At 27.0% G+C, this 23046-nt stretch overlaps 1 protein-coding gene across 1 annotated transcript; it reads left to right on the forward strand.

The window, feature by feature from the left end:
- The first annotated feature begins 10754 nt into the window (after positions 1-10754).
- LOC100263554 (probable carboxylesterase 120) lies at positions 10755-11741 on the forward strand. The gene has a single exon (XM_002271417.2). It carries the CDS (start codon positions 10755-10757, stop codon positions 11739-11741), a length of 987 nt encoding a protein of 328 aa, XP_002271453.2.
- Positions 11742-23046: the final 11305 nt, after the last annotated feature.

The following is a 23046-nucleotide window of genomic DNA, read 5'->3' on the forward strand; positions in this document are numbered from 1 at the left end:
TTTCATCCACAAGACTTCTTTGTAAGATTCAAAATGCAATAATTAGTTAAAATCCACTCATTTGATGCTAATCATGTAATATAATTTCACAATACACTTTCTAATGCTTCAAACTGATACAGACAAACGGACAGCTCTTGCCACCCAAGTGGAAATACTTCACAGAAGCCATTCTAAGAACATCACAGATAGACCTCACTACGGGCCATTTCTACTAGCTCTAGTCTGCGAAACTGTCGACTGTAATTGCCATGTTGAGGCCTTGTTGCAATCTAGTTTGAGGGCAAATAGCTTTGTTTCGGTAGTGGGGAGAAATTTCTAGTATATTTTCTGATAAAAGAAAAACTGTCCTTTGCTTAGCATGAGGGCCACTGTGTTTCCATTACAGCTTCACAGCTGAAACCATTTGCCTCGCCCTTCAACATGGGCAATCATAATTGGGATTTCTGCTTCCAGTTCCCACTTTCTTTCCAATTGTTGTCAGTAATTTTCAGTCACAGAATGTGCCCCGTCCTCCCAATTGTTGATCTGGCTAATATTTGTGCATGAGAACTCCTAATATGTATCAGCTGGGTGATGATAGCGGGTGAGGACCTTAATTCAGAAGAGGCCAAACAAAAATTTTAAACTAATCATGACACAAAAATTCAATGGGTTTTGTCATAATCTTGTTACTAATCAATCAATAAAACACATTTAAATATGGTTATTAATGCTAGAAAAAAGTTCTAAATTTGTATACATACGGTGTGTAGAATAAATGCTACAATTTAAAATCAAAATTGCCAAGTTGTACACGTCATTGAAAACAATCAAAATGCCTAAAATAGTACAATTCTTAAGAAGCATTGATATAACTTAATACTTATTACTTAATAACTTAAATTAACTTTAAGTTAAATTATATTTAAGTTATTGACTTAAAACTTATTAATTAATTCTTACTTTAAGTATTAAAGTTATTTAATAAAATTAACTTAAAATTTATTTTAAATCATCAAATTAACATATTTATCCTCATAAATTATAATTAGAGTACTTTAAGTATTAAGATTATTTAATAAAATTAACTTAAAATTTATTCTAAATCATCAAATTAACATATTTATCTTCACAAATTATAATTAGAGTAAAAGAGGTTGGGTAATAATGAAAGTTGTAGAATGGTAAAAGATATTGTAGGGGTAATTAGGATAAATAGGGGGTAAAAGAATAAAATGAATATATGAACTTAAAAATAAATTTTTTTATTTATTTATCATTTAAAGTTGTTTTTTACTTTAAGTCATTTCATTAAGTTAATTTACCAAATTTAAGTAAAACAAGTTTTAATTCGATGAAAAAATATTTTAGTAAGGAAAGTCGATCTAATATAACATATATTGGGGGGATTCGCTAAATCGAGGAGTCAGCTCGGTGATTCATGGGCTCCTCTATTTTTTCCAATTTTTCTTAAAGAAAGCGCAACCCAGGCCCAAACTGAGTTAAATTACCGAAGCCCATGCTTACGTCTCTACTAAATGAGTTATTTATAGGTCATTTGCCTTCCTACATTGCCGATGTGGGAAGAGACTTTTGGCTTTTTAAAGGTAGCATATAAGTCAATAAGGGGATTTTAACCTGAGTCTTGGGTGTGAAAATGGACAGCAGGCCACCAAGCTAAATGTACATTTTAATGAAAAAAGGCTTTTAAAATTTAAATTATAAAAAAAAAATTAAAATGAATATAAATTTTTATGATTTATCTATCATAAATATCAAAATAATATAAATAAATAAAAACTAATAATTTTGAAAATAGTAAAATATATACATATTGAAATCCAAACAAATTTAAATAATAAAATTTTCTTTTATCTTAATAATCAAAAGTTAAATATTTAATAAAATTAAAATTACCAATAATTTAATAAATTTTGTGATATCCTTATCATAATTTAAACTATTAATATTAATGATGATAAAAATAATGAAACGTGTTTAAAGTTTTTAATTATTTATACATTTTTAAATTTTTATAATTATTTTTAATTTTAATAATATATAAATTATATATTTATAATGTTAACCGTTCGACTACAATTTAACCATCAATCCGACTATTGAACTATGAATCGATAATTTTTTTTAATGCAATTATCAGGCCAATTCTAAAAGTATTAGTCCAACAAGCACTAATAGGAAAAATATCATGAAAAAAGTCTTGCACATAGCCATATCAAGTTATTATTTGATAAGATTGTATTAAAAAATTTAACATATAAAATTGTAAATACTAAAAGTGAACTGAATTGAATTTAATTATATTATAAAATAAAAGTTCCTAAATGGTTTATTTTATCAATTTATCCTTAAAATTACATATATGAATTGAAAAATATCATATTATAATTACAATTGCGTGTAATTCCAGTTGAAATAAAATATTTAAATATTTATTTTGAAAATAAGAGCTCTTAGCAATATTAAGTTTTTATTTGAATTTTGATAAATTACTTTTAAATTTTTTGTTGATATTTAATATATTAAAATCAAAAAAATTTATATATAGCCATTTAGAATAAAATAAATTTACGAATATGATACATTATTGTTATCATCATTAGCATAATTATGGAATAATTATGTAACCAAGACTTCAAAACTATTGGATGTTTGGTGCCCAACGCTTCACCTTTATCAGTCGATGGCCCATTTTGAACAAACCACAAGTCATCCACTATGCCCGCAAGTTGTTGAATGATGCGCAGAAAACTATACACCACAGAGAAGGAGATTTAAGCAGTAGTGTATGCACTAGACAAGTTCAGAGCTTACCTAGTCAGGAAAAAATATTGTGGTGTTCACAGGCCACTTCACTCTAAAGTATCTTTTGGGAAACAAGGAAGCAAAGGTCAGGCTTATCTGTTGGATGCAACTCCTTTAAGAGTTCCCAATAGAGATAAGAGATGAAAAAGGAGTAGAGAATGTGGTAGCTCACAACTTATCTAGAATAGTGACAGAATTGCCTGATAAATTCTTAGCCATCAATAGGAAGCTGTCATGGCATGTTGACATGGTTAATTACTTGGTGACTTGGCAACTTCTTATTGATTTGACTGCTCAGAATAAGAGATTCTTCCTATCTAAAGTGAGAAACTACAGTGGAAGAACCTTTCCTCTTCAAATATTGTGGTAATCAAACTATAAGGACACTTTGCCTTCAAGAAAACGGCTGCCAAGGTATTGTATTTAGGACTCTACTCGAACACTCTGATGGAAGATGCTTGGGAATATTGTAAGAGATGTGAGACATGCAACACCTAGGAACAATTAACGAAAGGTGGTCAAAGCCACTACATAACATTCTGGTGGTAAAGGTGTCTGATTCCTTGGATGTGGATTTTATGGGACCATTCCCACCTAATTCCTTTAGTTTTCATTACATTTTGGTGGGTGTGGACCGTGTCTAAATGGGTTGAAGCTATACCCTACAGAACAAACGACCACAAAGAAGTGATCCAATTCCTGAGGCAGAATATTTTTGCTCACTTTGGTATGCCAAGATTTTTTTATTAGTGACGTGGGTAAGCATTTCTACAACAAGGCTATGGAATCTTTACTAAAGAAATATGGTGTGAGACACAGGGTACTACACTATCACCCACAAGCTGGTGGCCAAGTTGAGCTTGCCAATAGGGAGGTAAAGACAATTCTAGTTAACATCAGAAGGAAAGATTAGTCATACAGAACTGTAGAAGCTTTGTGGATAATGTATGTGCCCATACATGATAAGGTATGTGTAAACCCTCTATTTTGTTCTTGTAACACATGCTTTTAATCATACTTGGTACTTGACACTTTGTGGCTTTGTGTAGTACATACGTAGGAATATCCCTCTTTTACTTAGTTGTTCTTGTATTCCTTGGTGGTCCATTTATTACTTGGCCTTGGCATTGATTTTTTTTGAACCACTTTTGGAGACTTTTTGAAGAGATTTTTTGTATCTTAATGTAACTTTAGTGACACCCTAGAAGTTCCTAAAGTTCTAGTGTGTTTGGTGCTTGGATAGGGTTTCATCTGCGTGAAATGGGTTCTTTAGCTTTTTTTTCATGTTTTTCTTGCTCAACCTTTTTTAGGTTGATTTTAGGGGAGTTTTTGTGGGCCTAACCTAGGGCCTTTCGGTCTCATTGGTTGGGTTTTAATTTGAGAGAGTTTTGAAGAAGAATTGAAGCCTTGGTGGAGATGATGACATGTGACAAAACCTCCACCCTCCTTAAGCTTATAAATATTGATCTTAAGGCTCATTTTCCATGGCTCTCTTTTTGGTTTTCTAAAGGGAAACTTTGTCCAAATTATGAGAGGGAAGAACAAAAAGAGAAATTTTCATGTTTTGAGAGAAAAGAAGAAAAATAAGAGAAATTTTGGAAGATTTGACGAAGATTTGGCTTGGAGGACAAGTTTTGTGCTTACTAAAAGTCAAGTGTTTCACTTGAAAGAAGATCTTTTAGTAAGTTCTTCTTGATTTTGGCTTTTTAGGATTATTTTCAGTTTTTTCATTTATTTATTAATTCTTGATATGATGATTATGTGAGTTGTGGATATTGCAAAGTCATATGGTTGATTTTTGGTTTTTTTTTTCTTTATACTTCATTCTTGTAATTTTGGGTGTTTGTCATATGTTTGTTCATTTGCCTAAATCATTTTTCAATTTTTTTTTTTTTTTTTTTTTTTAAGTTTTGCTTCTTTCTTCTTCTTTTTTTATCTTTTTTTTTTTTTTTTTTTGGGTCTTTTGGAAGCCCATTGAGTTAAAATATAATATTGGGCTCATTTTAGCTTATGATCTTTTATGCTATCCATTGGATCACGGTTTTCTGTTTATTTTGATGATTCTTGGATGTGTTTTTCAATGATTTTGAAATGAAAATTTGAAAGCCACATATATTTGGTATTTTGCTAAAATAAATTTCTCTAAAAAAATGCTTTTTGGAGCTTTTTTTTTTTTTTTTTGCCTCCTTTGGCTTCCTCTTCAAAACTGATTGTAACATTTTATTTTCAATTTTTGTCAATTAAATTTCAGGCTCACCTTGATGGTTAATCTCATGGTCATGGACTTTATCCTTATCATTTTCCTTGAAAACATGATAGTTACTCTCATTCTTTTATAATTTTTAAAGTATTTTTAAAATTAATTTTTTATGAGTCATTTTTTAGCCCTTGTGAGTGTCTTTTTATGATCATTGAGGGCATAAAATCTTGGCTAATTTTGGGCTATTAATGGCTGCCAATTTTCTTGGCACACAAGGCTTGGATTCCCATAAGAGCATTCCCTTTTTCCAAACTTGAGAGTAGTTAAGCATTTCATGCCTCTTCTAAACTTAATTATATGTTTATTTGAGGACTAAAAAAGGAATGGTAGCCTTGTAATTAAACTATGATCCATATCCTTAGCCAACATCACTCATTTTCTTATACAATTGATTTTTAGTTTTTCTGGATTTTGGAGACATGAACTATCCTTGTAAAAATAAGATTAATGGGATTATTCTTAACCCTCATGAGCCTTTTTTTCATGTTTATTAAAGGTCTAAAATGTTGAATTGATCATGGAAATTAATTTAGGCATATATTTAAACCCACATATCTTGATTGTCAATTATTGACTTTTTGTTGTCCTATTTTTTAGTCTCGAAATGTTTGTATAAATCTGTACCATTTTGTATGTTTAAATTATTTTTACGACTTGAAATATATTTTAGACATTGTGAATATGTCAAATAATTTTTTCCTTCTTGAAAAACTCTTTCTTCTTTTTTTCCGAGTTTGTTAAATAATCCAAATTTTCAAAATGCTTTGGTCGTTTATTCAAAACTCTCTCACTTTTACTTGTTCATCAGTTTATTCAAATTACACTCCAAACTTTCAATTTATATCAATTTGTGCATTGTCTAAAAAGTCAGTAACATCCAATTCATCCCCCTTAAGGGTATAATGAGGATAGGTAAAGTAAACTTCACAATATATACAAATAACATGAAACTTGAAAGGTTGATATGAATAAAAAAAAACATGAAATATTAAAATAAACAAATATACTATTTGTTGAGTTTAATTTTTTTAAATCAATTTACTTTTAAAGGCCTAACTTAATTAATCAAAGATGAAGAATAAAAAAGGGTTTTTCAATCATAAAAATAAATAAATAAATAAAAATAAAAAATCCAAAATTATTTGTTTTTTTTAATCAAATTAAAGAGTGTACCTAATAAAAAGAACAATGAAATATAAACATAAGTTGTTAATTTTTTAAACAAAGGAAAAAGAAAGAAAGAAAAAACTTAACCCATAAATTGCTAAGAAATATTGCTTTTTTTTCCTTTTTTTTTTTTTTACCTATAATTCATTCTTTATTCATCAAATGAATTATCATAAATGTGAAGAAAATTATAATAATTAATACAAATGAAAGCTGTGAGTAAAAAAGTATTACAAATAAAGATGCTTCAAAGAAAAACATGGAATTGAGATTAAAAAAATATAGAAAGAGATCTTTAAAGATTAATAAAAAAAAATTGCAACAAAAACAATAGGATGAGTGTTTTTAACTAAAGAAGAACATGAAACACGAAAAAGAAATAATTTGAATAAAAGGAAAACGAAATATTAAAAAATATATAAATTATTTATCTTTTATTCTAAAGTATAATGTTTTCTAAGCAATTGGTTTTTAAAGGGGTTATTTGATTAAAATGATCAATGAAAATCCAATTTTTAAAATTTAACCCTTTGTCTTTTTTTTATCTTATTTTGACAAAAATAATCTCATTATTTTCTTATAAAAATAACATTTTATTTGAAAACCTATATATAAATACTTGAAATTATAAAGAGTATTTATGTTAAAATTGGGTTTTTTTTAAGAAAAAATATGAGAATTGTTATATTTACAATTTGGATATTATTTCATCATTTTTAATCAAATATTTTTTTTAAAGAGTCCACTTATTTAAAATGGAATATAAAAAGAGAAATACTTGGTTTTTAAAATAATTAAAAATACATAATAAACATAAAAGTAGTTTTAAAATTATTTTTGGAAGCAAAAATTCAAAATTAATAGAAACTTTTTTGTCTTTTAATAACCTAAAATTATTAGTATTATTATTATTTTATATAAGGAATAGAAGTCTTATAAAATGTATGTATGTAAAGTTGTACATACTGGGTTTGAAAACCACAAGTGGATTTTGTCATTTTGGGTTTCAAGCCCTAAATGATTTCTAATCATTTTGTTCCCACTAACTAGCTGGGCTTTGTCTAGTCCAATTAGTTAGCATTAACAATTGATAGTCCCCAAGCCCAAGTACTAAGGAAGTTCTCAAGCCCAACCAATAATTTTAGTTATAAGCTAATGGTTGATTAATTAATCACAAATTTTTTATATATGAAAAATAGCTGTTAAGCAAGGAAGTATTTCATTTAGAGGGTTTTTAAAAGACCAATTTAATAACTTAATATAACTTGATAACTAAATTTAAGTCATTAAATATATTTAGCATATTTGATAAAATAACTTAATATCACAATTTAAAGTAAAAAATAACTTCAAGTATTAAGTTAAAATGATTCACTTATTCTTAATCTCAATTTTTATTTTTATTTTTACCTTATTTTCTCAAATTTAGAGAGAATTTATTTTACTACCATGACTTTACATTTCATCTTTTATAGTAAATATTTTTATAATTATCATATCCATTTATACATTGTTTAACAAACAAATTTATTATTTAAGATTAGTGAAAATATAAATATTTGTTAAAATTAAAGAGGTTTAATACTTAATATAATGATTTAGAGTATGTTTTAAATTTACCAATTAACTTTACTACTTAAAATATCAGGTAATAAGTTTAAATGGGTGTTTAGTAAACCAACTTAATAATTTAATGTAATTTAATAACTTAATTTAAGTCATTAAGTAAATTAAGTATATTTGATAAAATAACTTAAAGGTATAACTTAAAGTCCAAAACAACTTTAAGTATAACAAATAAAAATGATTAATTTATTCTTAAGTTCATATTTTCATTTTATTTTTTTACCATCATTTATCCTAATTACTTTTATAATCTTTTTTGTTATTCTACGATTTTTACTGTTACTTGACCTCCTTTGCCTTAATTGTAATTTATGAGGATACATATATCAATTTAATGATTTATAATAAGTTTTAAATTAATTTTATCAAACAACTTTAATACTTAAAGTAATAAGTCTTAAATATAATTTAACTTAAAGTCAACTTAAGTCATTAAGTAATTAGTATTAAGTTTTTCCAAACACCCCTTAAGTAAATAACTTCAAAATAATTCAATTTAAAATTTAATTTAAGTCACTAAGCAATAAATATTAAATTTTACCAAACACCTTCTTAGTAACCTACTTATATAAGAAGGTGATTGATAAATTAATTTATTGACTTAATAACTTAATATAAGTCATAAAATGGTTAAGCATCTTTCATAAAATAATTTAATACTACAGCTTAAATTTAAAAATAGCTTAGATATTAAGTCAAAATACTTAGCTTATTCTTAATTTTATTTTTTATTTTATTTATTTGCCTCATTTGCTCACATCTAATGAAAATACATTTTACAATCATGCATCTACATCCATGACTCATTTTTTATAATAAATATTTTATGATTATATTATATATCTATAATGCTTTAAACAAGATGTTTTATAAACAAAATTATTATTTAAGATTAATAAAAATAAAATGATGATAAATATTAGTTAAAACTAATGTGGTAAATATATCAATTTAATCATTTACAATTAATTTTAAGTTAATTTTACCAAATAACCTTAATACTTAAAATAAATAATAAATAATAAATTTTAAATGAACAATTTAAGAATAATTTAATTTAAAAGTAACTTAAATCATAAAATAATAAGTATGAAGTTTTATCCAACATCATCTAAGTTAAAACTTGATTATTTTTTATAATATTTGAAGAATAATTTCACACTTTTCAAACAGGCTTTCTGAATTTTAAATCATTTTCTTTTTAACTTCATGGTAAGTTATTTCAATCTAACAGAAATTTAACATTTTTGTTTCTCATATATATATATATATATATATATAAAGAGAAATTCAATTACTAGAAAATTGTTTTTTAGTCTTTAAAAAGTTTCAAATTTCATTCAATTTCAATTAAAAACTTCCATAGCAATTATTTCTATTCCAAACAATTGAGTTGAAAATTTCAATTTATTTCATTTAATTCTTGTTCAAATCCATCTCTTAGCAACTTAAAAATATTCATTTCACATTTGGAAAAAAAAATGACATTATAGAAAACTTACTTATAAGGAAAAAAAAAACTATGCTTCTGTTTCACCATGTTTAAAAAAAAAAAAAAAAAAAAGAAAAACACGGGTAAAAATAGCTTATACTTGTTTTTAAAAATTGTTCTCTATTTTATTTTGTTTTTAAAAAATTGTTTAAGAAAACAACGATTAAATAGAATTAAAAAATTTTATTTAAATCACATGACCAAAAAGATTCTATAATTTCACATTCCAAAAAACTTATCCTTTTATATCATCATAATTTCCCCACTCTTCATCCTCCAAATCCTCTTCCATAGTGAATGAAAATTGATGTAAGAGATAGATTTCTTTACCATTTATATGTGATAAGATTAACTTGATGATTATTTACTTTTAGGGAGACAATATATATGCAGAAAAACAATATTAGTAAAAATTAGAAGTAAATTTTCTTTTTTTCTGTATAAGATCATTTTCCTTTACCAATCATTCCTATTCTAAAAATTAAATTGAAATATTCAATTTAGCAACTTAAAAACATCAATTTCACATTTGGAAAAATAAAATGGCATTTTAAAAACCTTACTTATAGAAGAAAAACTATGCTTTCACATTTCAAAGCTTCCCTTTCATATGGTCACAATTCCCCACTCTTCATCCTCCTTCCTCCAAATCCTCTTCCATAGTGAATGAAAATGGATGTAATAAATAGATTCTGTAACCATTTATATGTGATAATATTACTTGTTAGGGAGCTGGCGTATATGGAGAAAAACAATGTTAGTAAAAATTGAAAGAAATATTTTTTTCTGGATCATGTTTCTTTAAAGCTTATTTCTATTCCAAACAATTAAGTTGAAATTTTCAATTTTTTTAATTTAGAATATATTGCTAGTATTTATATTCGAAGTGTTCTCAATTGAATGATTTTCTCTCTTTCATTTAAAATATATTGATAGTATTTCTACTTTGAAATGTTATTAGTGAAACAATTTTCTCTCGAAATAATTTTTAGGTTTGAAAATAATACAAATAATTTTTTAATGTAATTTTTCATATTTTTATAAGTGTTTCTAAAAATGCATCAAACATCTCATTTAAAAATATATATATATATTTTTTAGGCTAAAAACAGTTTCTATGATCGTTGCGAAATGAGCTCTTCATTCTTGTTCAAATCCGTATCTCAGGGAGTGAATATATATAGAGGGAAAAAACAAATATTACTAAAAATTTGAAGTAAAATATATATTTTTTCAACACCTGGGGAAAAGAAAAAGACAAAATCTCGGAACTGACTAAGTATTTGACTTTCAACCATTTGACATGGTATGAGTGGTATGACTCGGTGTGTATAAATATAGAGGCAATTTTAAGAAAAAAGCACAAGCAAAAGTTGAAGAGATATTTGCAGCGTAGTAAAAATGTCAGAAACTCCAAAGCCCAGCGTGAGTTATAATGACTCTCTGAAGATGGTCCACAACCCCGATGGCAGCGTCACCAGGCTCACCCTCTTCCCCATCACCTCTGCATCACCTAACCCTGATCAATACACCACCCACACGAGTCCGTTCCTCTCCAAGGACATCACCATCAACACACAGAAGAACATCTGGGTCAGAGTCTTCCTCCCACGCCAAGCCCTCGAAAACAACGCCACAACCTCCAAGCTGCCCCTCATCGTTTACTTCCATGGCGGTGGTTTCATTACTTGCAGCGCCAACACCAGCGTTTTTCATGATCTCTGCGCCGGCATGGCAACGGATCTCAGTGCGGTTGTCGTCTCCCTAGAGTACCGCCTTGCGCCAGAGTATCGGCTGCCAGCAGCCTATGACGATGCGGAGGAGGCGTTGCACTGGATCAAGAGCACAGACGAGCCCTGGGTGATGAAGTACGCTGACACATCATGTTGTTTTCTCATGGGCAGTAGTGCAGGAGGGAACATGGCGTACTTTGCCGGTGTACGCGTGGCTGGGGCGGTTGAGGAATTCAAGCCCTTGAGGATTAAAGGGTTGATAATGCACCATCCATTTTTCGGAGGGATGAAGAGGAGTGGGTCAGAGGTGAGGTCGGAAAATGACACCATACTATCTCTGTCTGCCACTGATCTGATGTGGGAATTGGCATTGCCGGAGGGCGCTGACCGTGACCATGAGTATAGCAATCCGATGGTGGAGAAAGGAGCAGAGCAGTGTGAGAAGATCGGAAGGTTGGGGTGGAAGGTGCTGGTGACAGGTTGTGAGGGGGATCTGTTGCTTGACAGGCAGAAGGAATGGGTTGAAATGGCAAAGAAGAAGGGAGTAGCAGTGGACTCATCTTTCGTTGAGGGAGGTTTTCATGTGATAGAGCTGGTAGACGCATCCAAAGCTAAGGCCATGTTTCGGTTAATCAACAAATTCATGCTTTCTTAGATTTAACCATCTTGTTACTCCAAGGGGATGATGTTGTCATCAACTTCTGTTGCTTTTTTTTTTTTCTTAGATTGAATGTCATCCTTCTTATCCAAGGGTTTATCAAAGTTTAAAATATCTGATATATGGCCAATATGTCTTTGATATATTCGATTTATGTGGATTTCGATAATCAACCTGGATATTTTACCATATTTCACCAATTTGTCGATCAATGATATTTCACCTCGATTTTTTCAAATTTTTATTATTAAATAAATTAATTCTAATTATCTTATTTTAATTATTTTATTTTTACATTTGATTTAATTTATTATATAAAAACATAATTTTCTTAAAGCCTTTTTTTTTATATAATCTATATATTTACTAAATATAAAAAATATAAATATTGAAAAATTGTACATATATTATTATTTATTTAATATAATTAAATACATTTAAATTAAAATAGATCATAATTTTAATGTTAAATATATTTTAAAATTAAACATGTTGTCGTAATATTATTATAAAATAATATATATGATGCAATTTAATAATAAATATATATTTATAAAATTTATATTTTTATTTATGAACGTAGTGGATATTATTATCACATATGATAAATTATATATATCATTGTTTTAAAAAAAATAACTTTAAAATGTTTATATTTATTTGTTATATAATTTTTTTTAGAGTTTTTCTTTATATTTTAAAAAAAAATATATTAATCTTTACGTTAATGATATTTTGTGGCAAAACATTTATCAATATATCTTTAAAATTATTAATATATCTGTAATTATCGATATTTTCATCTTTACCCCTAACTATTAGTTATATATCATTTTAAAAATGTGAAAGGAGAAAAAACAAACAATATTCCAAATTACTTGCAAAAATAAACAATCCAACATTTTCAATGGCATTGATGCCTTTCTTATACAAGAGAGATGCATTGAAACATTCAAGGTTGATACATTATTAATTATATAGAAATATCTTGGCTAGAAGTCACTGTAATACTTCCATTAATGTGAAAATCTCAATTACCAAACCTTGGTAAGTGCCATAAAATTAGTTCCATTGTCGTGAAGGAAGAAAGAGTGACCTAATCCCATGCATGGACTAGAGTTGTACACCACCACACCACCTTTGTAATTAAGTATCAGTATCATTGTATTACTATTTATACATATGGCCATACTTGCCCTCTTTGGTAGCCGGTTGATTAATTAATAGGCAATTTTTTTATATTGAGGAAATGGCTTTTAAGAAAGGCGAAAATGCTAAGACAACGTAGTAGTGGTACCTATTCCTCTAACTAGTAAAAACCCTTTTGTTTCCATATTTCTTTTTTCTTTTTCATCTTTATTATTTTCCATCTTAAATATATTTAATTAAAAATATATTGTTATAAAAGTTATTTAGAAAAAATATTATAAATAGTGAAATAAAAAATAGTGGAAAACAACAAATTTGAAAATGTATATTATTTTCGATTTATTAACATTATCACTAATATAGAAGTGTGCATATATATATATATATATATATTCATATGAGATTTATTTAGTAACAAATTTAAAGAAAATAAATTTTGAAAAATAATATTACTCCAACGATAAAATAGATTCATATAAGATTTGTTTAAATAGTTTATGATAACCACTAATTATTTAGATAAATATGAGATTTATTTAAAATAAAATTGATTTACTTATCATAATAATTAATTATTTCGATAGAAATTAAATAAAACAGTGAAATCAAATATTGTGTTAGAGAAAAAAAATTATGAACCATAAGTATTTCATGTTATCTTAAAAAATGTATATATATATATATTAATATCATGTAGACGATGATGTACACCATATGAAAAATAAAATTTATTAATATTATAGGAAATTGATATTTTGCTCACAATAATTGAAATTTCTAAAGATAATATTTTATTTGACCATTTATTTTATCATGTAATAAAAATTTAAAGAGAGAGAGAGAGAGAGAGAGAGAGAGAATAATAGGAATGCTCATAGAAAATAGAATAACATTTTATTAATAGATCCCCTCATTTTATAAAGAGTTAGGAAAAGATTTACATTATGATCATAAGGAGACAAATTCCCATATTGTATAACATTCCCCTTTAATGATCATAAGAATATATCTTGTTAAAATCTTAGTAGGAAAAACCTAGTGGAAAAAATCCTAGTAAAGGAAAAGAGTACAATATCATTTAAATAATTTGATCATTATGATTACCTTGTTAATAATCTTACCAATAAAACTCAAGGGGACAAAACTTGAATAAAGAAAAAATGAATGTAATATATCCATATTAGTATTCTTCCCCTCATATAGACATGATTATGCTTTGTTCAAGACTTAAATCCCTAGATCTCTCAATCTTCTCATTCCTATGTTGTATCTTAACTTTTTCAATATAATTAAAGGTAATGCCTTTATGAATAAATCTATCATATTATCACATGAGTAAATATGTTGAACATTAATTTCACATTTCTCTCATAGCTCATAAATATAGAAAAATTTGAGGAATATACGCTTAGTTCTATCACCTTTTATGAATCCTCTTTTAGTTTGTGTAATACAATCATCGTTATCTTTTTGAAACCAACTTGGTAATATTATATTTGATGGAGGGTAGTTCACATGATTCTCAAATATATTGTCATTGATCTTAGCTATACACATTAATGACTTACTTCATGAATTAAGAGTATTTTTGAATGATTTGAAAAGGTTACCGCCATTATTGCTTGATTGATCTTCAAGATATTGTAATATGTGTTTGACTATTTTCCAATTATTAGGATAGAACCTTTAAGAGCATGACTGATATAAAAATTTTGGAATTCATTATTCATTTAAGAAAAAAGTGCTAATATTTTATTTACAACATATTCCATTCTACCAATTCAAGGTAGACATATCTCATTTAGCTTCATCTCAACTACATTAGGTTGTCTTTTGTAAACAATTCTTATTAAGTGTAAGTGGAATTATTCATATTAGATGATAAGCATTTACTAAAACTGCCTCCTTAATAGTGATTTGTTCCCTACAAGCATTTTGGGTTGTTATAACAGTGAATTACATATGCATTTGAAATGCTAGCTCCATTATAGTTAAAAGTTCGTAAGAGCATTTTTGTACAAGCAAACTTGAAGTTTAAGTCATAGAAGGATAAACAAATTAACCTAATAAACAAAATATTAACTGATGGTAAGGACTCTCAAAATACTAAGTCATTTATAGTGAAACGCTCTTTAGTTGGTTATGGGAACATTTCACATCTCATTTAAAATGTTAGTCAACTAGTAGGAGCGGAATTGAATACATTGGAAGAGGAGTATACTATTGGTGCAAGTATTTGTTTAAAAGTGACCATGCATGAGTCATTTCAAGTAAAAAACTTATTAATACATGGACATGTTATAATTTAAACTATAAGACTTCAAGAACTAGTTAAATAATGTAAATGTATTTTAAAATTACATGTTATTAAGTATATTATCACTTTTATCACTTGCTTATATGATAGGTGGTGAGTGAATATCATAAAAGTATTTTCATTTATTAGATATAAAGATTTATTAACATTCAATCATTTCCATCAATTATAAAGATTGTAAAAATCATGATAAAAATTATCATAGGACAAAATTTTCCTTTAGACTATGTTTAGTTTTCAAAAAAAAAACGAGAAAAAAAAATAAAGAAGAAAAATAACTAAAAATGAAGATAAAGAAAATTTACAAAAATTTTCTCCGATTTGGTTGTTCATGGAAAAGTTATTATTGGGGAATATATATATATATATATATTGTCCAAGCTTTGCTCACTTTTCATAGAAGATAGGAAAAAAAGACTTAGTTTTTTTCATTTTATTTTTCTTACTATTTTTTCAAAGTTTCCAAACATGAAAAAAAATCATTTTCTTTATTTTCTTTATTTTTCATTTTCCTCGTACTTTATTTTTCAACCTTTTCAAACATTAAAAAAAAAAAAACATTTTCAAAATTTTTTCTTTTGGTTTTCATACTTTTTAAGAATTAGAGATAACCTTAAACTTTTAAAAATATTTGACTCATAAGATCCATTTAGTAAATAAATCATATTAAAATGGGTCAATCTTGTCATCAGGTTTGTCATTTCCTAGGGGATTGAATCATCTAAAAGGAAAATTTCCCTCTTGATTCTTTGGTCTCAAAGTGTTAAATAATAGGTTGACACCTAACACCATAAAATTTACTATCTATTATTAAAACATCTATCTTTTTTGGTTAATCAAACAAAGACTTTATTGCCCACTATTAACTATTAGATAAAATAATAAATAAATAAAAGTATCATTAAATTTTTTTATATAATATCATATTAGCAACTAAAACAATTGTTATATATTATTATTATTCTTTTTTTTTAATAACTCAATGACATAGAAAGTATATTAAGAAAACCAAATAATAGAAAAGAATGTTTTAAATCTTAAAAATGATTTACAAAAATAAGAATAAAATAATAATTTAATGAAAAATTGAAAATAAGAAAATAAGGAATACATTATTAAATTTTATAAATTTCTTAATGGTATTTTTTAACTTTTAAATTATTTTTTTATTTTTTTACAATAGGTAATATAGATTCAATTCAACTTTAATTTAAAAAGATGAGAAGATGAGTTGTGAAGGATATTGAGGTGATATGATCTTAACTTTGTATTATTCCTTTTGAAAATGTTAGTTCTCATTATAGGAAAAGGAAAAAAATAAAACATCGAAGAATTGTGTTTGGACTTTGGAATGCAAAATTTTATGATGAAACCTAGTGCATCAGATCTAGCCCATAAGAGGAGGCCCAATGATAAGTTGGGTGGCCCAAGACTTAGAAATTTTTGGGTTATCCCACAAACATTATGAGTTTTAAGCCTTATGAGTCATCTTCAAAGCCTTCAATCAACTTTCAAGTGGGCTTAACACTCAACATTTTCACTGTGAACCTAACATTTGGACTTGACACTTATCACACTTATGGATTCTTCACATGATAACAATGTTAATGAAGAACAAAAAAAAAATATCACAATTTTTCAATGAATTTGTCGAAATATCGTACAATGGCAGGTTCTAAAATGGAACATGAGGGAGATGTGTCAAGGAGACGATTATTGGGGAAAAAAATATCATCAATAAATCGATGATATAACACGGAGACAAAAAAATTGATAACATTGATTGGTTCTAATCTATTATCGTGATATACCATCAATTAATTGATAATTTTCTTTGGCAATTTTCCTCCTTTCCAACAATGATAATTTTGATCCATTGATCATGATTTGAAGTTGAGATCCACTAGTCATGGTTTCCACTATATCTTTTAAAGCCTTTGCAATGGTAATATTAAGGATCCAAGGGTTAGATTTAAATCTAAATGTTATCCAACGGTTGGAAAAGGTTCCTAATAGTTATATGCATGATCTAATGGTCAAATTTCATCAAATTTCAATATGAATCCAATCTAGTGGCAAAAATTAATTTTTAACAATTATATAGTCATCCAATGACTATTTTGGCCCAAATGTTTTCTATAAATCCTCATACTCATTCCATTTTGTCCATAATTAATTGAAAGTCTCTTTGATATTCTATTACTCCAATGCTATTTTTTATTCCTCTAAATATTTTATAAGCTTGGGATTTTGGTTGAAGTTATGGATTAACTATAAATTAAGGCTCAAAAATTACTTAAGGTATGCTATTAAATTATTAATATTATAAATTATAATTATAGTTCAACATAAATTCTTTAATTAGAACAATTTGAATAATTTTAAATAATTTTAATTATTAATTTTGTTGGAATGTGTCTGTAAATATTTTACATCATGAAAGAAAAAAGTCATGAGATGGAGATGGGGTTATAGATGCTATACAAAGTGGATAGAGATGTGAGGAAGAACGGGAGATACCTGGTGGAGCCAAGGGGCTTGTGGTATATTATGGATATAAGGAGTGAGGAAACATATGATATTTCGAAACCCAATAGTTGTATCTAGTTCTCTTCTTTATAATATTCTCTATTGTATAGTGGAAAAATTCTCTCTCATCTATGGATGTAAACATGGTTGATCATACCACATTAAAACATCATGTACTATGTGTGTAATTGTTTTATTTTTATGTTCTTAATCTAACATTATATGTATTAAAGCTTCCGTTGGCACAGCAAATTTGATTTTAATAGTAGTCTCATATTGAAGTTAAACTATAGTCATTGTATTTCAATTGTATATTTAGTTCCATTTGTATGCATAATTCAATTTCAATAAAACATTTAATTAGAATTAGATCATTTTATATTGATTATATATAGTTCAATTTCAATAGTATGTATATGTAATTTTAAAATTGTATGTATATTTCTACGTGTTCAATTGAGTTCAATTTATCTACTTGAAAGTATTTTTCCCACTTAATTTATTTAGATATGATTTATCATTTAAACTTATAATTTTACAACCTCCTTTTTAAAAAAAAAATTAAAGTACATATTTAGTTCCTTTATTTTAAAGATTACTTTTATATTTAATTTATTAATCATACATAGTATACACACACAAATGGCATAATATACACTTTTTGTAGTTTAACCATTTAAAATGGTGACATCCTCCTTATTCAAATATCATTTATCACGTATGGATCCAAATTCAAACAAAAAAGAGTGTCCCAATGTGCCTTATGAAGCAAATGGAAGGGTAAAAGCATGTATGTAAACAAATAAAGCTATAAATATCGAAAAAAATTCAAATTGTGATGCAATGGAAGTCAATAACATACCATTGATGATGATGATGATGATAATGTTTTGTATATGTACCTCATTGATATGGACCAAATTATTGAGATGCTTATTGAACAGGGATTCAAACATTGAAAGTTAGTAAATGGAAAATGTAATAACATACACTTGTGTGAAGAATAAAATAGGCAAGCCTTCACGAAGTGGTAAAGGCATATTCGAAAATCACAAAGTGTTCATTATTGGATCAAACATTGCCAATTCCAACATCGTTGTACAAATCTTTTGATACAAGATAAAAAAGTGTGCAAGATCTGTTCAAAGATAGTTCCATAAAAAAGACCATGGTACAATTAATCAACAAACTCTTCATCTATGAGAGCCTTGCTCCATATTAAGTAACATTCATCAGTTTAAAAATACAATAATCAGTGCACAAAAAGTGGTAATTAATATAACTTTATATTTATGCAATTACTTTTAAATGTTAACGCCACGGATATTTATTAACTATATTTATAATATTCTTAATTTTTTATTACGTGTCAATGACAAGTATAAATATACTTATGTTATCTTCATATAAGATAAATAATAAATACTCGGATATAAAGTACAAGGAGATGGGGTCTTAAGTTGATGCACAAGCAGAAAAATAGAAAACTTATGGATGCATAATCATGTACAATAGATGGACAAGGCTAACAAAATTAAGTGTAATTGATTTCATGGTGTATTCAAAAGGCATCCCAACCTTCCTCAAATTTGTGGATGCATTAAACCAAATGAAGAATCATAAATACATAATTTATATGCTAAATGTTGTTATAAAAAATGTCAACTTAGCAAATGTGGAACATTTTGTCACAAACAATGGGTCACACTTGTGAAGTCTACTATGAATAAGTACAATTCATATTAAACTTTATATGTGGCATGTTACATCAATTTAATGTTTGAAGATATTATAAAAAGAAAAAAAATATTGTAGAAGTGATAGGCAAGATAAGAACAATAACCAACTTCATATACAATTATGGTTAGTTATTTACACAAATGAGAAGGATCTATAGTAGAGACATAGTTCAACTTAGAGCAACAAGATTTGCCACCAACAATATTACTCTTGACATTCATCCAAAAAAAAGGGCAAATTTAAAAGAAAAAATAGTGTTCAACCATGCTTACTAAGACAAAGTGGAAGATATAGTGTCAATTTATGAACTAATATACATAATTCTTTGATTCATATATTCAAAAGTTGTTCATGTAATGTCCTTCATCTACGAGTTAATTTGCATAATGAAAACAAAAAAAAAAAAAAAAACCTCAACCATTTAAAGGCTATATATTGATTGTTAAAAACCATGAATGACCATTGGGATAAAACACTTCACCATCCACTTCATATAACAATTAATTCTAGATATTGTTAATTTATTAACTACTATCCATCTTAATCTTTTATTATTTTTGACTAATATTTTTTTTCCTAAAAATTCTAATTATATTTAAGTTTTGTAGCATACTTCCTTATCCACAGTTTCAGTACAAACCTAGAGTTAGTAATGATCCTGGATTACTTTAAGCATACATCAAGTATTTGCCAAATTAAACCCTAATGTTGAAACCCTTGGTCAATTTGGAAGTATGGTAAATTAATGGTGTTGTATTACCTTTGTCATTTTAATGTTATTTTCATTTAGTAAAAATTCGATATTATCATATTGAATATATATAACTCCTATTCTTTCAACATGCAATGAAGGGATTTGATGATCGAGCAATATTTATTGTGGCCGGGGATATCAATGATTCCCAATAAGCATTTTTTATGAATAGAAAAATTATAATGCTAGCATCAAATCAAAATGGTTTGATTATCATCAATATACTATTATTAATATATGTATTCATGTCATTTATTTGTTCGTAGGTTCATGCATGAGAACCATACTCTTATGTTAAGAAAGTTGGTCATCAAGATTCTATCACAAATAGCACATCTTTAACCTATGCAAAAAATTGGAGCACGTTCATTCTTATAACTTTACTACCCCATGCTCCAACAATTAGTTTTTTATTATTACAACATACATGAAACTAAAGTTATAAGATATGGATGCAAAGACATTATCTTGATTTGCTAGACATTTTAGTCTAGGTAAGAGAAGAAAAGATAATTAATTGTTCCAATAGATCAGACCCCTACACTTAGATGATAATGATGAAAATCCTTATCCATGTATTGCCTCACATGTCTATGATTCAAGTACTGATGTTGAAAGAGTGTTATCCAAATATGTTTATAGTGAGAATTTCAATAAGAACATAACATGGTCACTTGAATAGGTAGTGCAACCACCATCATTGAGATTGAGTCTATGCCAGACAAAATAATGGTGTTGGTGCTTTTGGTTCTGATTATAATGTCTCAAGAGAAAAAGAAGATAATGATAGAGACAATAATAGAAATAATAGAGAGAATGTTAGACAACAAGACCAAAGTCAACATCCATTGAGCCTATTAACTAAATGAAGCTTATAAATAATTTTTTATATTATGTGCAAGATGAAGACCATGGTTCTAAAAGAGCATGTCCAAGCATTGGAGTCATCAAAAAAATTATATAAAGGGAGAAGGCAATAAAGAATGACATCATGTGATAAGGATCTTTTCATCTTGTGTAACTCATCAAATAAGACTAACATCTATCATCCTTATTCCATGGGTTATACCCAACCTCCTTAATATCATGGGATATATTCAAGTTCAAATGATGAAGAATATGATATGTATAACCATCTTCCTATGCACATATCATATGGCGTTTCAAATCAAATATAAGTACAATTTCAAACAAGCACATGAGAGAACTACGAGTTTTTCATCAACGGAGAAACAATATTTAGGTGTCAAGATACCTATTCATGACATGTTCATGACTACAACTAACATCAACAAAACTCCACATCATGGTACCAATATTGTCTCCAATAAATGAGATTTTTTTTTTTCATCCAATGGTGGCATGAAACTACATTGGTCTTCATTTTGGTATTAAAGAAAATTATTATGATGTAATATATGTGAATTATTGATATTAAATGAAATAAAATTAAATATTTACTATAATTCTTATTGAATCTAGACTTTAAAAATTCATATTTCTTATCCATATATACAATATTATTGTCAAATGTCATAAATTGTATCATACACATTGATTTATTCAACAAAATAACTTTAATATGAGCATTATTACTTCTTTTATCATTTTTTAAACGTTCTATTCATATTTCTATGAGTTTTAATCAATTTTTGTCAATTTTGATATTTTTATAAAATCCAACTACCAAAATTTTCATGAAAACCAATATTTTTATCTCTAGTGTTAATTAACAAAAATACTACAACCTAAAAGCATTTTTTATGTCATTACGTCCAAAGTAGCCCTTAATCTATTCAACATTTCATAATCATTTTATAAGGAATAACTATGCTTACAATTTTAATCATCTCTAGAAATTTAAACAACCAATTGCTATGCAATAACCACTAAGCAAAGGATGGTTGAAAGTTTAACTTTTTTGTCAAACTTAGGGAAAAAATAAAATCATCTCTTAATTTGTCTTCCCAATTTATCTAAAATGCAACTTATCCACGCTAAGTTATAAATATTAGGCTTGAAAATCTTAATTTGATTTGTCATTTTGGGCTACAAACAATGGATGGTTTCCAATTATTATTTAGGACTCTACTCTCAAGTTTATTGGAATGTGTTAGTTGGGCTTTTCTCTAGCCCAATAGTTTTGAGGCCCAACTAGAACAAGCGACCACCATGAGTCAGGGATCTTCACGAGGTACCGCCAATTTTAAATTTTTATTAAAAAAAAAAATCTAAAGAGATTAACTTTCAAACAACTCATTAAATAAAATAAGATAAATAAATAAAATTATTCTTTCAATTTGACTATTTACGTGACTTTTATACATAGCCTCAAAAAATCAATTCATGATACGTAAAATAAATCCAAAGGTGTAAGTTGTTAGGCCTAATTCATGGTGACTTAAAAAAATAAAATTAAATGATGTGATGGGCACACTCATGCCACAAGTTTTGGGGTTTAATAATAAGACGTGGTCCCAAGCATGGTAAGATGTTTGTAGGTGTTAAAAAAGTGATGAATTCAAGTCTTTCACGTCTTTTACCAAGTCTTATCTTATTATTTTGTATCTTAATCTTATTAATTTTTGTTTTTACTTTAATTTTATTATTTATATGTGATCTCATTTTATTGTATTTTGATTATTATTTACACTTTTATACAAGAGTCTAGATTTTTCTACGTGTGTTCAATTGTCGGGATTGGGGAGATTGACAAATACATTTTCAATATCTTAAAATTTTCTTTAAACAACAGTAAATATAAAATGTTTGGCATGGTTATGGTTAAATTATTATTTTTATTGTCCTAGGAT

This window comes from Vitis vinifera, chromosome 16 (genome assembly GCF_030704535.1).
Source record: "Vitis vinifera cultivar Pinot Noir 40024 chromosome 16, ASM3070453v1".
Taxonomy (NCBI): Eukaryota; Viridiplantae; Streptophyta; class Magnoliopsida; order Vitales; family Vitaceae; genus Vitis; species Vitis vinifera.